The 22,355-nt window shown below is 36.7% G+C and overlaps 1 protein-coding gene across 8 annotated transcripts in view; it reads right to left on the bottom strand.

Moving 5' to 3' along the window:
- Window positions 1–22,355, bottom strand: part of PCDH15 (protocadherin related 15) — an 874,191-nt gene that overhangs the window by 146,511 nt on the left and 705,325 nt on the right. For all 8 annotated transcript variants that reach the window (XM_040254669.1, XM_040254668.1, XM_040254664.1 and 5 more), the window contains 2 exons: window positions 13,565–13,674; window positions 10,192–10,332 (listed from right to left, as the gene is read on the bottom strand). In XM_040254669.1, coding sequence (XP_040110603.1) covers window positions 10,192–10,332; window positions 13,565–13,674 — 251 coding nt within the window. The remainder of the gene's footprint in view (window positions 1–10,191; window positions 10,333–13,564; window positions 13,675–22,355) is intronic.

The following is a 22,355-nucleotide window of genomic DNA, read 5'->3' as shown; positions in this document are numbered from 1 at the left end:
GAGTTGGGTCTTTTATAATGAGTTGGCTCTTCCCATCAGGTGGCCAAAGTATTGGAGCTTCAGCTTCAGCATCAGTCCTTTCAGTGCACATTCAGGAAGATTTTGTTTGACTGGCTTGATCTACTTGCAATCCAAGGGACTCTCAAGCGTCTTCTCCAGCACCATAATTTGAAGGCATCAATTTTCCAGCACTCAGTCTTTTTTTGTGATCCAAATCTCACAACCGTACATGACTGTTGAAAATATCATAGCTTTGACTTTACAGACTTCTATTGGCAAAGTGATGTCTCTGCTTTTGAATACACTGTCTAGGTTTGTCATAGCTTTTCTGGCAAGGAGCAAGCCTTTTTTAATTTCATGGCTGCAGTGATTTTGGAGACCAAGAATATTAAAATCTGTCACTGCTTGCACTTCTTCCCTTTATATTTGCCTACACTGATACTCCTGCTAATACTTTTGTTGCGGGTAACAGGGTCCTTGCCTCTGACCCAGAAGTTTGTTTATCTTTTATAAACATCCATAGAACTATGAAAGTGAAAGTCGCTCAGTCATATCTGACTCTTTGCAACCCCATGGACTATACAGCCCATGGAATCTTCTAGGCCAGAATACTGGAGTGGGTAGCCTTTCCCTTCTCCAGGGTATCTTACCAATGAAGAGGTCAAACCCAGGTCTCTTACATTGCAGGTGTATTCTTTACCAGCTGAGCACAAAGGAAGCCCAAGAATATTGGAGTGGGTATCCTCTGTTCTTCAGGGGATCTTCCCAATCCATGAATGGAACCGGGTCTCCTGCATTACAGGTGGATTCTTTACCAACTGAGCTATCAGGCAAACCTGATAGAACTATAATGGGCAGAATTATTAACTCCTGTAGTTATTTTTGTGAGTATTCTCCTGCTTTAATATCTCCTCTCCATTACCAAGCTTAAGTAGGGTAATAGAACATCAAATCCAAAGTCCACAGATAATATCTACAACTAAATAAGACAACAAGCTAGCCCTCAGATCACAGAATATGAGCTACTAGGAGAACAACGGACAGAAACTAGATCTCTGTACTAAGTGTGTGATAAGTGTGCACATTAACTGTGGAAGTGTGGTAAAAACTATTTTTAAGGAAGTTCAAAGAAGATTAAGGGTTTCTGTTGGCCCTGAGAGCTGTTGAAACTCAAAATTACCAGTATGCACTAAGAGGAGAAGTTGATAATTTCTATGAACACAGTAGCAGTACAAAACTTCACACTAAGGAGAAAGGGGCAAATTTAGAATAAAAATTGAACAGAACAGGCACTATAGGGGACAAGAAAAGGAAATGCCTTCAAGTTCAATGGGAGTGCAGAAGAAAGCAAACTGACTTCCAAAACTGAAGGATAATTTTTAACATTTATGAAAATGACTGAAACAGGTATTTTAGATCTGGAAATTAGGAAAGCTATTCAGAAATTATTCCAAAAGATGAAAAAGATAAAAGACAGAAAGACATAAAATTCAAAAATTAGAAAAAGATTATGGTAACAAAAATAAATAAATAAATATGGAAGAATAAGCAAATTAATGTCTTAAAAGATAAAGGCATTTTTTCAGTTCAGTTCAATCTCACAGTCATGTCCAATCCTTTGCAATTCCAGGGACTGAAGATTCCCAGGCCTCCCTGTGCATCACCAACTCCCAGAGTTTACCCAAACTCAGTCCATTGAGTCAGTGATGCCATCCAACCATCTTATCCTCTGTCGTCCCCTTCTAAACCCACCTTCAATCTTTCCCAGAACCAGGGTCTTTTCAAGAGTCAGTTCTTTTTATCAGGTGACAAAAGTAGTGGAGTTTCAGCTTCAGCTTCAGCATCAGTCCTTCTAGTGAATATTCAGGACTGATTTCCTTTATGATGGACTGGTTGGATCTCCTTGCTGTCCAAGGGACTCTCAAGAGTCTTCTCCAATGCCACAGTTCAAAAGCATCAATTCTTTGGTGCTCAGCTTTCTTTGGAATCCAACTCTCACATCCATACATGACTACTGGAAAAACCATAGCTATGACTAGACGGACCCTTGTTGGCAAAGTAATGTCTATGCTTTTTAACATGCTGTCCAGGTTTTTCATAACTTTTCTTCCAAGGAGTAAGCATCTTTTAATTTCCTGGCTGCAGTCACCATCTGCAGTGATTTTGGAGCCAAAAAAACTAAAGTTTGTTACTGTTTCCACTGTTTCTCCATCTACCTGCCACGAAATGATGGGATCAGATGCCATGACCTTAGTTTTTGGAATGTTTAGTTTTAAGCCAACTTTTTCACTCTCCTCTTTCATTTTCATCAGGATGCTCTTTAGTTCCTCTTCACTTTCTGCCATAAGGGTGGTGTCATCTGCATATCTGAAGTTATTGATATTTCTCCTGGCAATCGTGATTCCAGTTTGTGCTTCTTCCAGGCCAGCATTTCTCCTGATGTACTCTATATAAGTTAAATAAAAAGAGTGACAATATACAGCCTTGACGTACTCCTTTTCTGATTGGAAACCAGTCTGTTGTTCCATGTACAGTTCTAACTGTTGCTTCTTGATATGCATACAGATTTCTCAGGAGGCAGGTGAGGTGGTCTGTTATTCCCATCTCTTTAAGAATTTCCCACAGTTTGTTGTGATCCACCCAGCCAAAGGCTTTGGCATAATCAATAAAGCAGAGATAGATGTATTTCTCGGTCTTGCTTTTTTGATGAATCAACAGATGTTGGCAATTGGATCTCTGGTTCCTCTGCCTTTTATAAATCCAGCTTGAACATCTGGATGTTCACGGTTCATGTATTGTTGAAGTATGGCTTGGAGAATTTTTAGTATTACTTTGCTACCATGTGAGATGAGTGCAATTGTACAGTAGTTTGAGCATTCTTTGGCATTGCCTTTCTTTAGGACTGGAATGAAAACTGACCTTTTCCAGTCCTGTGGCCACTGCTGAGATTTCCAAATTTGCTGGCATATTGAGTGCAGCACTTTCACAACATCATCTTTAAGGATTTGAAATAGCTCAACTGGAATTTCATCACTTCCACTAGCTTTGTTTGTAGCAATACTTCCTAAGGCCCACTTGACTTCACATTCCAGGATGTCTGGCTCTAGGTAAGTGATTATCATGATTATTTGGGTCATGAAGATCTTTTTTGTATAGTTCTTCTGTGTATTCTTGTCACCTCCTCTTAATAGCTTCTGCTTCTGTTAAGTCCATACCCTTTCTGTCCTTTACTGTGCTCATCTTTGTATGAAATATTCCCTTGGTATCTCTAATTTTCTTGAAGAGAACTCTAGTCTTTCCCATTCTATTGTTTTCCCCTATTTCTTTACATTGATCACTAAGGAAGTGATCAATCCTTGCTTATCTTGTCTCTCCTTGCTATTCTTTGGAACTCTGCACTCAAATGGGTATATCTTTCCTTTTCTACTTTTCCTTTGGCCTGTCTTCTTTTCATAGGTATTTGTAAGCCCTCTTCAATCAATCATTTTGCCTTTTTGCATTTCTTTTTCTTGGTGATGGTCTTGATCACTGCCTCCTATACAATATCAGGAACCTCCATCCATAGTTCTTCAGGAACTCTGTCTATCATATCTAATCCATTGAATTTATTTGTCATTTCCAGTGTATACTAGTAAGGGATTTGACTTAAGTCATATCTGAATGGTCTAGTGGTTTTCCCTACTTTCTTCAATTTACGTCTGAATTTGGCAATAAGGAGTTCATGATCTGAACCACCGTCAGCTCCTGGTCTTTCTTTTGCTAACTGTATAGAGTTTCTCCATCTTTGGCTTCAAAGAATATAATCAGTCTGATATCATTATTGACCATCTGGTGGTGTCCATGTGGAGAGTCTTCTCTTATGTTTTTGGAAGAGGGTGTTTGCTATGACCAGTGTGTTCTCTTGGCAAAACTCTATTAGCCTTTGCCCTGCTTCAATCCATACTCCAAGGCCAAATTTACTGTTACTCCAGGTATCTCTGCAGAAGGCACTAGAACCCACTCTAGTACTCTTGCCTGGAAAATCCAATGGACGAGGAGCCTGGTAGGCTGCAGTCCATGGGGTCACTGGGAGTCAGACACGACTGAGCGACTTTACTTTCACTTTTCACTTTCATGCATTGGAGAAGGAAATGGAAACCCTCTCCAGTGTCTTGCCTAGAGAATTCCAGAGACGGAGGAGGTTGGTAGGCTCCTGTCTATGGGGTCACACAGAGTTGGACACGACTGATGCGACTTAGAAGCAGCAGTGGCAGCCAGGTATCTCTTGATTTACTATTTTTGCATTCCAATCCCCTAGAAAGAAAAGGAAATCTATTTTGGGTGTTAGTTATAGAAGGTCTTGTGGGACTTCATAGAACTGTTAAACTTCAGCTCCTTCAGCTTTACTGGTGGGGGCATAGACTTGGATTACCATGATACTGAATGGTGTACCTTGGAAACAAATAGAGATCATTCTGTCTTTTTTAATATTGCATCCAAGTACTGCATTTTAGACTCTTTTATTGGCTGTGATGGCTAACTCCTTTTCATCTAAGGGATTCTTGCCCACAGCACTAGATATAATGTTCATCTGAGATAAACTCACCCATTCCAGTCCATTTTAGTTCGCTGATTCCTGAAATGTTGATGCTCACTCTTGTCATCTCCTGTTTGACCACTTCTTATTTGCCTTGATTCATCGACCTAACATTCCAGGTTCCTATGCAGTATTGCTCTTTACAGCATCGGACTTTACACCCATCACCAGTCACACCCACATTTGGGTGTTGTTTTTACTTTGCCTATGTCTGTTCATTCTTTCAGGAGTTATTTCTCCACTGATCTCCAGTAGCATATTGGGCACCTACCAACCTGGAGAATTCATCTTTCAATGTCCTAACTCTTTGCCTTTTCTTTCTGTTCGTGGGGTTCTTAAGGCAAAAATACTGAAGGGGTTTGCCATTCCCTTCTCCAGTGGACCATGTTTTGTCAGAACTCTCCACCATGATCCTTCCATCTTGGATGGCTCTATACAGCATGGCTCATACTTTCATTGATAAAGGCATTTTTAAAAAAGTTGCAAAAATAATTCATAAACAAAAAGAGGGGCTATGAAAGTAAAACATATCCAAAAGCTCATAAATTAGAGTGTTTTCTTTAAAAAGTCTAAACAAAATGAAGATATTTAGACTAGAGAGAAGGGGATATAGAAGTTTTTCACTTTTATAATAAGCAACTCCATATTGAAAAACAAATTAATAAAACAGAAAAAAATAATAAAATAAAGAATTCAAGAAAACTTTCCTGAAGTAAGACTTGAATAGATATACTACATATATGCAGAAAAAAAGTAGAATTGTCAGTATGGAATTTATTCTAATAACACAACTGGACATTAAGAAATAATAAATTATTTGGAAATTCAGAAATAAGACCAACACCCATTGGAAAAGAAAGAGATTTTCATTATACTTTTTGACATTAGTGCTTCATGTAAGAAGAAAATGCATTGAAATATTTAAGTCAAAGAAAGAAACTGAGTCAAAGGTTTTATATCTAGCTATATTTAGGTTCAATTATTAGGGTCTGTTCTTCCCTGGCAGCTCAGACAGTAAAGAATCTGCCTACAATGCAGGAGACCTGGGTTCAATCCCCAGGTAGGTAAGAGTCCCTTACAGTCCATGGGTTTGCAAAGAGTCAGACATGACTGAGCCACTCAAACTTTTTTTATTTAGGCCTCAGACAAACTTTGATTAATGCACAAGAACACAGGAAATGGTGTTCCTGTGAGCCTACTCTGGGGAGTCTGCTAGAGAACAAGCTATAGGTAACAAAATGATTGATTATCTTATTGGTTTTAAGAGGGGTAAAACACCATTACTTCAAATTAGATGCATGGGGAAAGGAAATAAATAAAATAAACATCGCAGTAAAAAATATAAAAAAAGTATTTTTTTAAAAGGAAACTAAGTATATTATGTTAAGTGGAAGTAAGCATTAGAAAAAGACTTGGCTGTCTCTTGATATTGAGGAATTTTTTTTTTCTTTTTCAATTTGGGGAGAGTAATAAGGGTATTCTGATTAAGTTTTAAGAGTTTTTACCTTAAAGAGATACATATTGAAATATTTACAGAGGAACTATTATGTCTCTGTCCTGTTTCAAAATAATGGTGTGAGACAATAAATGAAAGGTTTCCTAAGACTCAGTGAAGTTGGTTAGTTGATATGTTGAGGTTTCTTATAATACTGTGCAATTTTATTTATGTTTGAAAGTTCCCTACAGAAAAATTAAAATGTTTTAAGAACTACTAATATCAAACTTTGGAAATGTATTCTAAAAATGTTTGTACTTTATTAATTTGCATTTAAATACTATATTCTTTTATAGCATAGTTGTAAAGCTTACTTTTTTGGGTGTTAGTTCTAAAAGGTCTTGTAGGTCTTCAAAGAACCACTCAACTTCAGCTTCTTCAGTGTTACTGGTTGGGGCATAGACTTGGATTACTGTAATACTGAATGGTTTGCCTTGGAAAAAAAAGTTGGCTTAAAGCTCAACGTTCAGAAAACGAAGATCATTGCATTCAGTCCCATCACTCCATGGGAAATAGATGGGGAAACAGGCGAAACAGTGTCAGGTTTTATTTTTTTGGGCTCCAAAATCACTGCAGATGGTGACTGCAGCCATGAAATTAAAAGACACTTACTCCTTGGAAGAAAAGTTATGACCAACCTAGATAGCATATTGAAAAGCAGAGACATTACTTTGCCGACTGAGGTCCGTCTAGTCAAAGCTATGGTTTTTCCAGTAGTCATGTATGGATGTGAGAGTTGGACTGTGAAGAAAGCTGAGCGCCGAAGAATTGATGCGTTTGAACTGTGGTGTTGGAGAAGACTCTTGAGAGTCCCTTGGACTGCAAGGAGATCCAACCAGTCCATTCTGAAGGAGATCAGCCCTGGGATTTCTTTGGAAGGAATGATGCTAAAGCTGAAACTCCAGTACTCTGGCCACCTCATGCGAAGAGTTGACTCATTGGAAAAGACCCTGATGCTGGGAGGGATTGGGGGCAGGAGGAGAAGGGGACGACAGAGGATGAGATGGTTGGATGGCATCACTGACTCGATGGACGTGAGTCTGAGTGAACTCCAGGAGTTGGTGATGGACAGGGAAGCCTGGCGTGCTGTGATTCATGGGGTCGCGAAGAGTCCGACACGACTGAGCGACTGAACTGAACTGAACTGAAAGCTTACTCTGAAAAGTATTTCATTAATAAATTCTTAGAGAAGGAATTACAATAAAATACTTATTTTGAAATTTAATACTTCAAAATTAAATTTATTCTGTTTATTACCTTTATTCATAGTAGAGCTAAAGATAATAGAGTAGTTGATTCTAAAGAAGAGATGAACCTTTAAATGATGAGTTAATTAACCTCAATTAACATAATGCTAGTATTATTTCCATAGTTAATGAGCAGAGTTTTATTATAGGTCATTAACAGTTATTAATAAGTGACATTGTGTTAGAAATACTACTTGGGTTTATATTTCAGACTCAAGAAACAAAGTCATGAAATGTTAATAACAATATTGAAAGCATTAGGCATTAAAGTAACATTTAGCTTTCAGGCTTCACACAATTCTGAGAGGATAATTCATAAATTTGCTAATTGGTCTCACTCTGCATGAATATAGGGCACATATAAGTATACTTGAGTATATAAGCTAAACTTTTATTAGTCTCAGATTTCCATTTAAATTACAGTAATGAGAACTAGTTTATTATACTCACATGTAAGATATAAATATGTTTTTATTCCTAGAAATCAGACCTATTTCTTTTTAAAATTTATTTTATTTCACTTTATGATACTGTATTGGTTTTGCCATACATCAATATGAATCTGCCACGGGTGTACACGTGTTCCCAATCCTGAACCCCCCCTCCCACGTCCCTCCCCATAACATCTCTCTGGGTCATCCCAGTGCACCAGCCCCAAGCATCCTGTATTCTGCATCAGATGTTGCAAAATGCTAGATTCTACAATTTAAATTCTTTCAAAGAAAGATTATAGATGGTATTCAATTAATTTTTACATTTATTTTTATTTGCAATAGACAGCTTATGTTATGTAATTTAGAACTATTCTAACCTTTCAACTCTTGATTTAGTCAATTCAATTACAATTTGAGGCATTCTCTATATTTTCTAAAAATTCAATTGCCTCCAGTTAAAGATTTTAAAAACTCAAATAACTGGACTGCTATTTTTAAACAACTTAGTTATCTAGTGATGAATAATCACTGAAAACCATTTAATGCCTTTAACTTCAAAGACATACTATATATAATCTGATGTTTCCAATGATTTGGTTGTGCTTTTACAAACAACTGTGCAGGCCTCTACATTAGACCAGTGAGTGAGATTTGAGATAAAAGAACAGATAAATGAATTATTTTATGATCATCTGTTTAATTACAAACTGATACAGAACATTCTATAGTACATCTTTTGCTCTTACTCCCTCTTTGTTCACTTTTCTCTTACATTGCTGGGGTGCTCTCTCTCTCTCTATCTGGCATTCATATGAGTACTCTTGCCCTGTCTCAGAGTCTCTTCCTCTTTCCACTTTCCTCTTTTAAGATGCTGACTGATGGAATGTTGTGAGAAGATGTCCACAGGTGGGCTCAGAGTAAGATGTGAATATTTTATTACCTGTTTTGTACTTTATACCTTCTCTGGGCATGTATCTGCTTGTGGTTAAATTAAATATAGTTTTCTTGGCTTTTCTGGGGTCTAAAAAATTTTCCCATTCTTTATAATAATTGACATATAACAATGTTAAGTGACAAAAAGATGGATTGTTTAACTTGCAAAGATGTATAATCTCAATCAATGTAAAAGAACAGTGTTTATCCCATTATCCGGCTTCCCTGGTGGTTCATATGGTAATTGCCTGCAATGCAGGAGACCCGGGTTTGATCTCTGTGTCTGGAAGATCCCCTGGAGAAGGAAATGGCAACCCATGCTGGTATTCTTGCCTGGAGAATTCCATGGACAGAGGAGCCTGGCAGGCTACAGCCCATGGGTTCAGAAAGAGTTGGATATGACTAACTAACACTCCTTACGTACAGCTCTGGGCACATAATGATCACTTAACAAAGGAGTTGTTGCTATAAATAAGTTTAAAATTTGAGAAAAAGTCCTTTGTCAAGCCATGTGTCTTGATTACAGTAATTATAGCACTTCATGTATTCTCTCTTTACCATCCTATTATATTATCAGTAACATCTCTCAGAATCTATGCTGGTCCTCTTCATAAATTGGCTTTTATTCAGTTTTCTGTATACATAAACTATATTACACTGAAATGCTGAGGAAAGATTTTGGAGTCAAAAGATAGCTTAAATCTCCCACTTTTCATTTACTGACAGTGACATTTTTTAAAAAATCACTTAACCTTTTCTTGTCTTTGTAGAATGGGAATAATAAATCTCATTTCCTAGAAATGGATGTGAATTAAATATAATGCTATGTATAAATTATAATAAATGTTAGTCATTCTTTTTGAGATGCATTTCCCTCAGCTCTCAGAAAATACAAAGTACCAGAAGCCACACAATTCAGGGAATGTAATAGTAATCCTGTGCCCATTAAAAATATACACTCCAAGGGGTTAGCCTTCACAGTGTGATTAAAAATAAGTTTTTTTTTCTTTTAATGAAACATATACTGGCAATGATAGCATTTCAATAAAATTGTACAAAAAATTTGAAAATATTGTGTTATTACGTTGACCTTTAAGGATTATGAAATCATTCTCTGCATTGCCATATTGTTGTTTTTTAGTGGCTAAGTCATATTTGACCCTTCGCAATTCCATAGACTATAGACCACCACACTCCTCTGTCCGTGGGATTTTTCCAGGCAAGAATACTGAACTGGGTTGCCATTTCCTTCTCCAGGGGATCTTCCCAACCCAGTGATTAAACCTGTGTTTGCCGCATCAGCAGGTGGATGCTTTACTTCTGAACCAGTGGGGAAGCCTGAATGGCCATGTGTCAATTCTTAAAATGAATGAGCAATCATCTTCAAGTGTTAATGAATGGCCTGCAATCTCCACTGAGGATTTTATTTTAGATATTTGTATTTCGTTGGAAAATAAGTAAAAACATCATAAAATTCTTGTAAAATTCTTAAGTAACACAACTTACTTTTTGAAGGAACTCGGAGATTGGCGAGGACCACTTCCAGGGAATCAGCTTGAACTCGAAGTACATAGCTTGTCCTTGTTTCATAATCCAGAGGGGCATTCACGTAGATTACTCCTGTGATGTTATTGATTCCAAACTTATCTAGAATCAAAATACAATTCCTTTGTCACTCTCTTCATACTATAAGGGAAAATAATTCTCTTTAAAAATCACTGTGATTTTAAAAACACATATAATAAGAGTAACACAGCAAAGTGACAAAATTAAGGCTTTGGGAAACTCTGTTTCAGCTCTAGAAATTATCAACATCAGTGTTTTCCTAAATGCATGATTTGAAATTCTAGGGTTTTTTTTTGTTTTGTTTTGTTTTTGTGATTGTCCTGGAAACTGATGTTTCTCTGGTCAATTAAGTCTGTGAAACAATGTATACTGCATTTTTCACCATAGATACACATTATCTTCTACCATAGCAAATGCTATGTAAAGTCTTGTTTCCCAGTGTTCATCACAGCACTGTTTATAATAGCCAGGACATGGAAGCAACCTAGATGTCCATCAGCAGATGTATGGATAAGAAAGCTGTGGTACATATACACAATGAAGTATTACTCAGCCATTAAAAAGAATATATTTCAAGCAGTTCTAATGAGGTGGATGAAACTGGAGCTGATCATACAGAGTGAAGTAAGCCAGAAAGAAAAACACCAATACAGTATACTAACACATATATATGGAATTTAGAAAGATGGTAGGTAACGATAACCCTGTATGTGAGACAGCAAAAGAGACACAGATGTATAGAACAGTCTTTTGGACTCTGAGGGAGAGGGAGAGGGTGGGATGATTTGGGAGAATGGCATTGAAACATGTATAATATCATGTAAGAAACGAATCCCCAGTCTAGGTTCAATGCAGGATAGAGGATGCTTGGGGCTGGTGCACTGGGATGAGCCAGAGAGATGGTATGGGGAGGGAGGTGGGAGGGGGGTTCAGGATTGGGAACATGTGTACACCTGTGGTGGATTCATGTTGATGTATGACAAAATCAATACTGTATTGTAAAGTAAAATAAAGTAAAAAAAAAGAAAAAGAAATCCACTTATTTTTGTTTAAATACGTTTTATGATGCTGTTGGATTATTGTACTTTTCATGATTTAATATATCTTATTATCCTGCAGATTTAGTGTTCTTCTAAGAACACGAGGGAACTGGCACCCCACTCCAGTACTCTTGCCTGGAAAATCCCATGGACAGAGGAACCTGATGGACTGCAGTCCATGGGGTCGCTAAGAGTTGGAACTGACTGAGAGACTACACTTTCACTTTCACTTTCATGCATTGGAAAAGGAAATGGCAACCCACTCCAGTGTTCTTGCCTGGAGAATCCCAGGGACAGGGGAGCCTGGTGGGCTGCCGTCTCTGGAGTCCCACAGAGTCGGACACGACTAAAGCGACTTAGCAGCAGTAGCAGCAGCAGCAATACAAATATAGTTTAATATATTAGTTATTTTAAAATATTACTTATTATTTTAAATAGCTTAAAATATTTGGCCCTGAAGTTTATTTTTTAGAATAAATTTGATCATACAGATTTGAGTGATGAGCAGAGCACACTGGCAAAGTTTACAAAATCCTACCTCTTTCACTCTGTCTTTTCCTCACTTTGGTTTTCTCTACAGCATTTCTAACTGCCTAAATACTATATATTCATTAGCTTGATCGTTGTTCTTGTCTAGCACCTCTTATTGGATTGTTAAAGTCTACAATGATGATGATGTGTGTCCTCAGTTGTGTCCAACTCTTCACCCCATGGACTGCAGCTCACCAGGCTCTTCTGTCCATGGAATTTTCCAGGCAAGAGTACTGGAGTGGGGTGCCATTTTCTCCTCCAGGGGATTTTCCCGACCCAGGGATCAAAACTGCGGCTCCTGCTGTATCTCCTGCATTGCAGACAGATTCTTTACCACTGAGACACTATTTTGTTCGCTTCTTTCTCCTTAATTGCTGGAAGGTACTGAGTACATGATAAATGCTCAATAGGATTAGTAGACTAAATTGACAAGCAAATGAATTGAATGTAAAAATAATCATTGTGGTGGAGTGAGGGTAATAATTAGAACCACCTGTGTATATTCAAGGACGAGAACAAATTGAATCACAGAGAAAACTTATAAGAACAAATGGAGAAAACCATAGCTTCAGTCAGATGTAAGTTTAAGGCAAAAGGAAAATCGGTAATATTTAGGGAGGAGGCATAATAGCACAGGTGAAACAAAGAAAGTCAATAAGAAAAGTACAATATTTAGCACTTGCTTTAGGGGCAATAACTTTTAGTAATGATTGAAATGCTTTTATTTATAAAAGTTGAAAACAACTTTCATAATTTCCTTGCAAACTGCTTTACAATATTATCTCCTAATTTAATATTGAAATTCATGTGTTTATGAAACATATATTAGCTTTTTCTTAACCACCTACAACATTCCAGGCCATTTAACTCATAAAAGGGAAAACCAGAGGACAACTAACTGTGGGTAATAGGGAAAAAAAGAATCAATATGCTAATATAAAACTAAGTCACAAACTTATTCCCATAGGCTAGCAAGCCAATCTGTTCTCTGTGAAAAGTGATTGGTAGATAAAATCAAATTATTTATTTACTTACAACTGTTGATTATATGTTTGCTTTACTGAGGAATCACACAAAATGCACATGACTTTTATCATGCATGTGGCTCTTTGGTCATCCACAGTTATTTCTGTTCCTAAAATATCTTCCGGATTAGCTATGACATGGGTTATATATGGCACAGAACAGTGGTAAAAGACTACTATAGGAAATGATTGTGACAAAAAGCTGAAAGTATATATGCATTAATTTTGAATAAATGTCATTAAATATCCCTAAATCAGGGGGAGGTGAAGGCTTTCAGAACTGGATATTGATATTCCCTAGTGGAAATTAATAGCCTTTGTAAATATAACTGGATTTTTAATCAGATTTAACACATAATTATTTTTAAGTTAGACACATCTTACTAGAAAGATAAACAGTAATGAAATCTGAGAGATGGTATGGGTACAGAGGTGGGAGGGGGGTTCATGATTGGGAACACATGTACACCCGTGGTGGATTCATGTTGATGTATGGCAAAACCAATACAGTATCGTAAAGTAAAATAAACTAAAAGTTAAAAAATGAAATTTATTCCAAATCTAAGTTTACTGTTTTATGATGAAAAGTGTTAGTCACTCAGTTGTGTCCAACTCTGTGCAACCCCATGGGGTGTAGCTTACCAGTCTTCTTTGTCCATGGAATTCTCTAGGCAAGAATGCTGGAATGGGTTGCCATTTGACTAAACATATACTCACCCTCTTCATTTCCTGCAACAATGGAGTATACAATGCTCTGATTGATGGCTGCAGCAGAAATTACACCCACCATAGTCCCTCTGGTTGCAAGTTCACTTACTGGAGGAGGTCTGCAGGGTGTAAGAGAACATAATTTACTTTTATTGTCCATTTCCTCATGATGGAGCTTTGTATTTAATAATAGAATATGTTAATTTGTGTTTGTTATTATTGAATAGTACTATTTTTGAACTTTTCAACAAAATACCGCATTCAGACCCTAGGTCTTACAAACTGTGTTCAAAATTATGCAAATGTTTTTCATTAAGAATGTCTTATCATCTATACTTGCTGCTTCAGCATCTCCAAAAAACTGTACAAAATTCATTTTCTTGTCTCTGAAAAAACTTCTGAATAGAATGCAATAGGTAGATACAACTTGCTATCTCAAGTTGCTGAAGAAAAATATTGCTTTTATGTTGATAATATTAGAATATTTAAGCAAACGACCTTCAGATTTTTTCTAGTCTAGTCCTTATCCTTGCTCTACTATAAAACTTTAACTGTCCTAAAAGTATTTGAATGGATGACATCATAAAATTAATATTTTTTTTGACTTCACTTATTTTACTTAGCTTTAACCATATTATGCCCCCCCATACAGTGATACTTAATTTTATTTATTTAAAACATTTTATTAAACTATAGTTGATTTATGATGTTATGTTAACTTCTGCTACATGTAAAAGTAACTCATTATACATATATAGTCTTTTTCATGTTTTATTTTCCATTAGAATTTATTACAGGATATGGAATATAGTTCTCTGTGTTATATAGTAGGACCTGTTCTTTATTCATTCTGTAGTTAGTAATTTTCATGATACTTAATTTTAAAAATATATTTTCAACAACATACTATCTCATATTCTAAAATTCCACTTTATTTTACAATATTGGTCACTGTAAATAGGCTATTAGAACTTTATTTTCATAAACCAATGAAAATAATCTCACTTATAATTCACAGATACTTATATCATCCAGCTTCAACATATTTAGAAAATTTTTAAACATAAAGTTCTGAATATTATAGTCCAATCAATCTATCTAAGCCATCTGATTTCTATAAGATTTAGCCTCTTTTCTCAAACCGATAAGATAAATCCTGCTGTCACTCTTTCATGTGGCCTTTTATCTTTCACTACTTACTCTTTCAATATTATCCTTCATTTTTATCACCATCTGAGGTTTTCTAATCTAATCTAGATTATATTACACAATTATATTTTGTACTTAATGAAGCCTTTTATAACAAATTCTGAGCTACCAATATAGTATGAAAAATTAATTACATACAATGCTTCATAAACATCTTGTCCAAAATATTACATTCTTTGCCGCTCTACTCCATATACTTGACGGACTAAAAATACCTGAATGTAAAATGACTTATCTTACAGATAACTGCTATAGCACCCAATGATGGTCCACGTCTCCACTGCATCGTCAATAACTATTTCTTGATAAAGTGTAAGAACTAATCTTTATGAATTTAATAAAATTAAATTTATCCATTTATTTACTTGTTTAATTTTGCTTCTCTGCATATTTTCTGTCTTCTTTTTTAATAGCATCCAGGTATAGTTTTGGATAACCATACTCTTTAATTATTAGTCTAACTGTTTTGGGTAGAACTGACTGACTCGATGGACATGAATTTGAGAAAGCTCTGGGAGCTGGTGATGGACAGGGAAGCCTGGCATCCTACAGTCCATGAGGTCGCAAAGAGTTGGACAGGACTGAGTGACTGAACTGAACTGACCAAATCCCCAGTATATATGCATAGACACATTACCCAGCTCTGACTAATGAGGGCATTTTACGTTTATTGCTCATGTTCATGTGTGACAGATGGCTCATGCAAACCCAATGAAAGTCTTGACCAAGAATGTTACTGTAACCAGTAAAACACACACAAAAAAAGTTTTGTTGTTGTTGGCTACAATTTTAATGTTTGTGCCTATAAGAAGGTTCTTGTTAATAATACCAACGCAAATGGAATAACTAAAGGTTGAAAATATATCCACTACACTTTGATTAGTATTCTAAATGCTATTATACTTGAAGCTGGGTAAATGCATCATTTCAGTTACTATTAGTAAAACAAAATTCTCCTGCATTTCTCCCTATATCTAGTATTTCAGTCCCTTGCAATCGAGTTCCAATTTAAAAAAATGTTTAGATAAAAAAAGGATACATTCACCCAAGTAGGCACTTGGGTGAAAGTTATCTGAGATAACACAATTTTATTTTATAAGCAATTCATCTAGACATTGTCACAGTGTCACTTCAGTGAAATAGGGGAGACTTTTGTAACCTTGAACTAAAATGACAGTTGTCAACCACAAAAAAGTAAGGCACTTAGAAAAGTGACACTAAGATTATTTTGATGGACTAATTTGATTATGAATAGAAATCTTTTGTGTGATATTTTAGATTATAAATAAACATTGAGACTAATTGCTATTTGCCACATTGGCTTGTGGTTGACCTCAGTGATTGTGAACTCATTAAACCTGGAAAGGATTAAAATTAGAGAGCTATGGAAACACAGTATGATCCTCCGTAATCTTCCACCTTGGTAGCCCTACCCTTGTGTATCCTTTTCTCTTTGTTGGACGGTCAGACTGTGACTTTTCTCTAATGAACAGAATACAGCAAAGAAGATGGGATGTCACTTCAGTGATTATGTTACATAAGATTATAAATTTTCATTCTTGCTAGTAGACTCTGATTACCTCCCTTGCTGGATTTAATGAAGTGAGTGGCCATGTGAGATGGTGCTGCTGCTGCTAAGTCACTTCAGTCGTGTCCGACTCTGTGCGACCCCATAGACAGCAGTCCACCAGGCTCCCCCGTCCCTGGGATTCTCCAGGCAAGAACACTGGAGTGGGTTGCCATTTCCTTCTCCAATGCATGAAAGTGAAAAGGGAAAGTAAAGTCGCTCAGTCGTGTCCAACCCTCAGCGACCCGATGGACTGCAGCCTAGCAGGCTCCTCCGTCCATGGGATTTTCCAGGCAAGAGTACTGGAGTGGGGTGCCATTGCCTTCTCCAAGTGAAATGGTGAGTTCTGACCAATAATCAGCAAGCAACTGAGACCCTCACTCTAACATCCATGTGGAACTGAACCCAATCAACAAAAGCATGAGCTTGGAGGTAGACTGTTCTCTTGTTAAGCCTCAGTGAGATTCTAGCCCCAGACAACATTCTGACTAAAACCTGTGTGAGAATGTGAAACAGAGGACACAGATAACACCTTCCTGACCTACAGAAACTTAAAGATGCTAAGTGTGTTGTTTTAATTCATTATTTTTTTTTCAAGGATTGAAAATCTTTTTTTTATGTATAACAAAAGCTCCAAATGATACCAACAGTCCACTTTATGGACACACCAGATTAAGAGGAACCCCCCCCCACATGTGCCCAAGAAGTAAAGATAAAAATATTTGTGCAAAATTCTACTAGCAAAACATTACATAAATATTTAATATCCATCACAAGAAAAATCAATACATTGTGTCATACTCTCACAGTAGAACTTATAGAGCAGTGGAAATTAAAATGAAGCTATGTACATTAACATGAATAAAGCAAAACAAAAAAAAAACAAAAAACTGTGTTGAGTATAAAAAATAAAAGTTCCAGTAGGTTATATACAGTATGGTAACATAAGTGCTCTGAAATTAAGTATTCATGATCAGCAGCATGATGGAAAACTGTTTTCTTGATCAACTTGATTCTCTTTGGGATGGAGACAGGGCCAATTTGAAACTCAGTGCATCAGGGTACAGACATTCTGGATCAACATGATCAATGTCTATCCTTTACTCAACTTCAAAGGTCAGAGAGAAGGAACATAGGAGGATGTATAGAAGGGAGTGTGTTCATGATGAAGGCGGGAAAGTAGAGTGAAGGGAGGGGCATCTTGAGTCATCTCTAGTCCTTATAGCTTCTTTCACCTGATCCCCTTGCACAAGGAGGGAGGCAGTGTATCACAGAGTATATAAGACCTGTTACAGTTTCCACTACCTGTGGAAGTAAGTGACTATGAAACTGATCACCTACACCACTTTGAAGCCCAGGAGGAAAGCCACAAAGATATAGGCAGGCATCTCTGGACCTGTGCTCCCAGTGGGTTTGTATATGTCCTGCATTGCTGTGGACAATATGAGGCTGGCCTGGATGGGAGGCTGGGTCTCATGCTGCACCTTACAGGTAAATAGATATTCAGACTCCTGCACTGAGACATTCAACAAATTCAAGCTTTCCAAGGTGTAGGTCCCCTCAGTGTTCTGCTTGGACAGGGGTTACACAGCTCCCTTGAACATATGGCAGTTCTCCAACCAGCTGAGATGCACATTCTGTGGATAGAATCTCTGCACATGGCAGGTAACTGCTACCCCATCCAAGGAATGTGAAGACGGACACAGTCACTGTAGATGGGACTGTCACAGCCCAGAGAAAGCAGAAAATTACCATTGGAAGTTCCCATGGGAACCAGCAAGCTCCCTAAAGATAGGGGTCCTCTGCCTAGCTCCTGCCACAGAGGACTTAAGTATTGGTCAACAAATACATGCATAAGTAAGTGCATGAGTGAATGCATGCTTGGATGGAAGCAAGGAATGATGAAGCCATCTTAATCTTTCCTTTCTTTTCTACTGTGGACATTCAATAGAAAAAGATGAACATGAATTTCACTTAAGAACCTTTGAATCAGCTGACTTACTCTATAAATTGATGAAGATTCCTAATCTCTAATCTTTTTCTTTTAATTTTTTTAAATTAAAGGATAATTTCTTTACAGAATTTTGTTATTTTCTGTCAAATCTCAACATGAATCAGCCATAGTTACCCTCCCTTTTGAACCTCCCTCCCATCTCACTCCCGATCAACCCCTCTAGGTTGATACAGAACCCCTGTTAGAATTTCCTGAGCCGTATAGAAAATTCCCATTGGCTATCTACTTTACATATGGTAATGTTAGTTTCCATGTTACTCTTTTCATACATCTCACCCTCTCCTCCCCTCTCCCCATGTTCATAAGTCTATTTTCTATGTTTGTTTCTCCACTGATGCCCTGTAAATAAATTCTTCAGTACCATTTTTCTAGATTCTATATATGTGTTAAAATATGATATTTATCTTTCTCTTTCTGACTCATTTCACTCTGTATAATAGGTTCTAGGTTTAGCCATCTCATTAGAACTGACTCAAATGCATTACTTTTTATGGCTGAATTATACTCCATTGTGTATATTTACCAATGGAGTCGTATGAGCATATGCACAATGAGTTGTATGAGCTGCTTGTATATTTTGGAAATTAATCCTTTGTCATTGGAGAAAGTGACGGCACCCCATTCCAGCACTCTTGCCTGGAAAATCCCATGGACGGGGGAGCCTGGTGGGCTGCAGTCCATGGGGTCTCTAAGAGTCGGACACGACTGAGCGACTTCACTTTCAGTTTTCACTTTCATGCATTGGAGAAGGAAATGGCAACCCACTCCAGCGTTCTTGCCTGGAGAATCCCAGGGACGGGGGAGCCTGGTGGGCTGCCGTCTATGGGGTTGCACAGAGTCGGACACGACTGAAGCGACTTAGCAGCAGCAGCAGCAGCTCTTGTTTCATACACTATTTTCTCCCATTCTGAGGGTTTTCTTTTCACCTTGCTTATAGTTTGCTTTGCTGTGCAAAAGCTTTTAAGTTTAACCAGGTCCCACTTGTTTACTTCTATTTTTATTTCCTTTACTCTAGGAGGAGGGTCATAGAGGACTTTGCTTTGATTTATGTCACCAAGTGTTCTGCCTATGATTTCCCCTAAGAATTTTATAGTTTCTGGTTTTACATTTAGGTCTTTAATCCATTTTGAGTTTATCTTTGTGTGTGGTGTTAGGAAGTGTTCTAATTTCATTTTTTTACTCGTAGCTGTCCAGTTTTCCCAGCACCATTTATTGAAGAGGCTGTCTTTGTCCCATTGTATATTCTTGCCTTCTTTGTCAACAATAAGTTACCCATCGGTATATGAGTTTATTTCTGGGCTTTCTATCTTGTTCCATTGGTCTATATTTCTGTTTTTGTGCCAGTACCATACTGTCTTGATGACTGTAGCTTTGTACTATAATCTGAAACCAGGAAGGTTGATACTTCCAGCTCCATTCTTCTTTCTCAAGACCGCTTTGGCTATTCAGGGTCTTTGTGCTTCCATATGAATTATGAATTTTTTTGTTCTAGTTCTGTGGAAAATGCCATTAGTAATTTAATAGAGATCACATTGAATCTGTAGATTGCATTTGGTAGTATAGTAATTTTCACAATATTGATTCTTCCTACTCAGGAACATGGAATATCTCTCCATCTGTCTTAGTTGTCTTTGATTTATTTCATTAGTGTCTTATAATTTTCTGTGTACAGTTCTTTTGCCTTCTTAGGTAAGTTTATTCCTAGATATTTAATTCTTTTTGTTGTAATGGTGAATAGAATTGAGTCCTTAATTTCTCTTTCTGATCTTTCATTGTTCATATATAAAAATGCAAGTGATTTCTGTGTACTGATTTTGTATTCTGCAACTTTGCTAAATTCACTGATTACCTCTAGTAATTTTCTGATACTATCTTTAGGGTTTTCTATGTACAGTATAATGTCATCTACAAACAGTGAGAGATTAATTTCTTCTTTTCTGATGTGGATTCCTTTTCTTTCTTTCTTTTTCTTCTCTGACTGCTGTAGCTAGGACATCCAGAATTATCTTGAATAATAGTGGTCAAAGTGGACACCCTTGTCTTGTTTCTGACCTTAGGGGTAATGCTTTCAGTTTTTCAGCACTGAGAGTAATATTTGCTGTAGGTTTATCATATATGGCCTTTACTTGTTGAGGTAGGTTCCTTCTATGCCCATTTTTTGAAGAGTTTCGATCATAAATGGGTGTTGAATTTTGTCAAAGGCTTTTTCTGCATCTATTGAGATTATCATGTGGTTTTATCTTTCAATGTGTTAATATGGTGTATCACATGGATTGATTTGAATATATTGAAGGATCCTTGCATTCCTAAAATAAATCCAACTCAATCATGGTGTATGAGCTTTTTGACGTGTTGCTGAATTCTGTTTGCTAACATTTTTTGAGGATTTTTGCATCTATGTTCTTCAGTGATATTGGCCTGTAGGTTTCTTTATTTGTATTGTCTTTGTCTAGTTTTGGTATCAGGGTGGTAGTGGCCTGGTAGAATAGGTTTGAAAGTGTTCCTTTCTCTGAAATTTTTGGAAAGAATTTTATAAGGGTAGGCATTAGCTCTTCTCTCAATGTTTAATAGAATTCTCCTCTGAAGCCACCTGGTCCTGGGGTTTTGTTTTTTGGGAGATTTTTGATCACAGCTTCAATTTCAGTGCTTGTAATTGGGTTGTTCATAATTTCTATTTGTTCCTACTTCAATCTTGGAAGATTGAACTTTTCTAAGAATCTGTCCATTTCTTCCAGGTTATCCATTTTATTGCCATATTGTTCATAATAGCATCTTACAATCCTTTGTATTTCTGCATTGTCTGTTGTAACCTCTCCTTTTTCATTTCTAATTTTGTTGATTTGATTCTACTCTCTTTTTTTCTTGACGAGTCTGGCTAAAGGTTTCTCAATTTTGTTTATCTTCTCTAAGAACCGGCTTTTAGTTTTATGAATCTTTACTATTTGTTCTTTCATTTCTTTTTCATTTATTTCTGCTTGGATCTTTACGATTTCTTTCCTTCTACTAATTTTGAGGGTTTTGTTTTGTTTGTTTGTCTGTTCTTCTTTTTCCAGTTGCTTTAGGTATAAAGTTATTTTGTCTATTCAATGTTTTTCTTGTTTCTAGAGGTAGGATTGTATTGCTATAAACTTCCCTCTTAGAACACCTTTTGCTGCATCCCATAGGTCTTGAGTTGTTATGCTTTCATTGTCATTTATTTCTAGAATTTTTTTTTTATTTTCCCTTTGACTTCTTCAGTAACCTGTTGGTTATTTAGAAATGTGTTGTTTAATCTCCAAATGGTTTTGTTTCTTACAGTTTTTTTCTTTTAATTCTTGTAATTGATATCTGGTCTCATAGCATTGTGGTTGGAAAAGATGCTTGAAATGATTTCCATTTTCTTAAATTTACTGAGGTTTGATTTGTGACCCAAGATGTGCTCTATCCTGGAGAATGTTCCATGAGCACTTGAGGAGTTCTGCATTTGGATGGACTGTCCTGAAGATATTGAGAGCCATCTCATCTAATGTGTCATTTAAGACTTGTGTTTCCATATTAATTTTCTGTTTTGATGATCTGTCCATTAGTGTGAGTGGGGTGTTAAAGTCTCCTACTATTATAGTGTTGCTGTCAATTTCTCCTTTTATGTCTGTTAATGTTTGTCTTATGTATCGAGGTGCTCCTATGTTGGGTGCATAGACATTTACAACTGTTATGTATTCCTCTTGGATTGATCCCTTGACCATTATGTAGTGTCCTTCCTTATCTCTTGTAATTTTCTTCATTTTAAGGTCTATTTTGTCTAATATGAGGATGGCTACTCCAGCTTTCTTTTGTTTTCCATTTGCACAGAATATATTTTTCCATCCTCTCACTTTCAGCCTATATGTGTCTTTAGGTCTGACTGGGTTTCTTGTAGACAGCATATAAATGGGTCTTGTTTTGTATCCATTCAGCCAGTCTGTGTCTTTTGGTTGGCACATTTAATGTGTTTACATTTAAATGTAATGTGTTTACATTTAAATGTAATG

This window comes from Oryx dammah, unplaced genomic scaffold, assembly GCF_014754425.2.
Source record: "Oryx dammah isolate SB20612 unplaced genomic scaffold, SCBI_Odam_1.1 HiC_scaffold_14, whole genome shotgun sequence".
Lineage (NCBI taxonomy): Eukaryota > Metazoa > Chordata > Mammalia > Artiodactyla > Bovidae > Oryx > Oryx dammah.
This window is presented reverse-complemented; position numbering and strand designations above follow the sequence as displayed.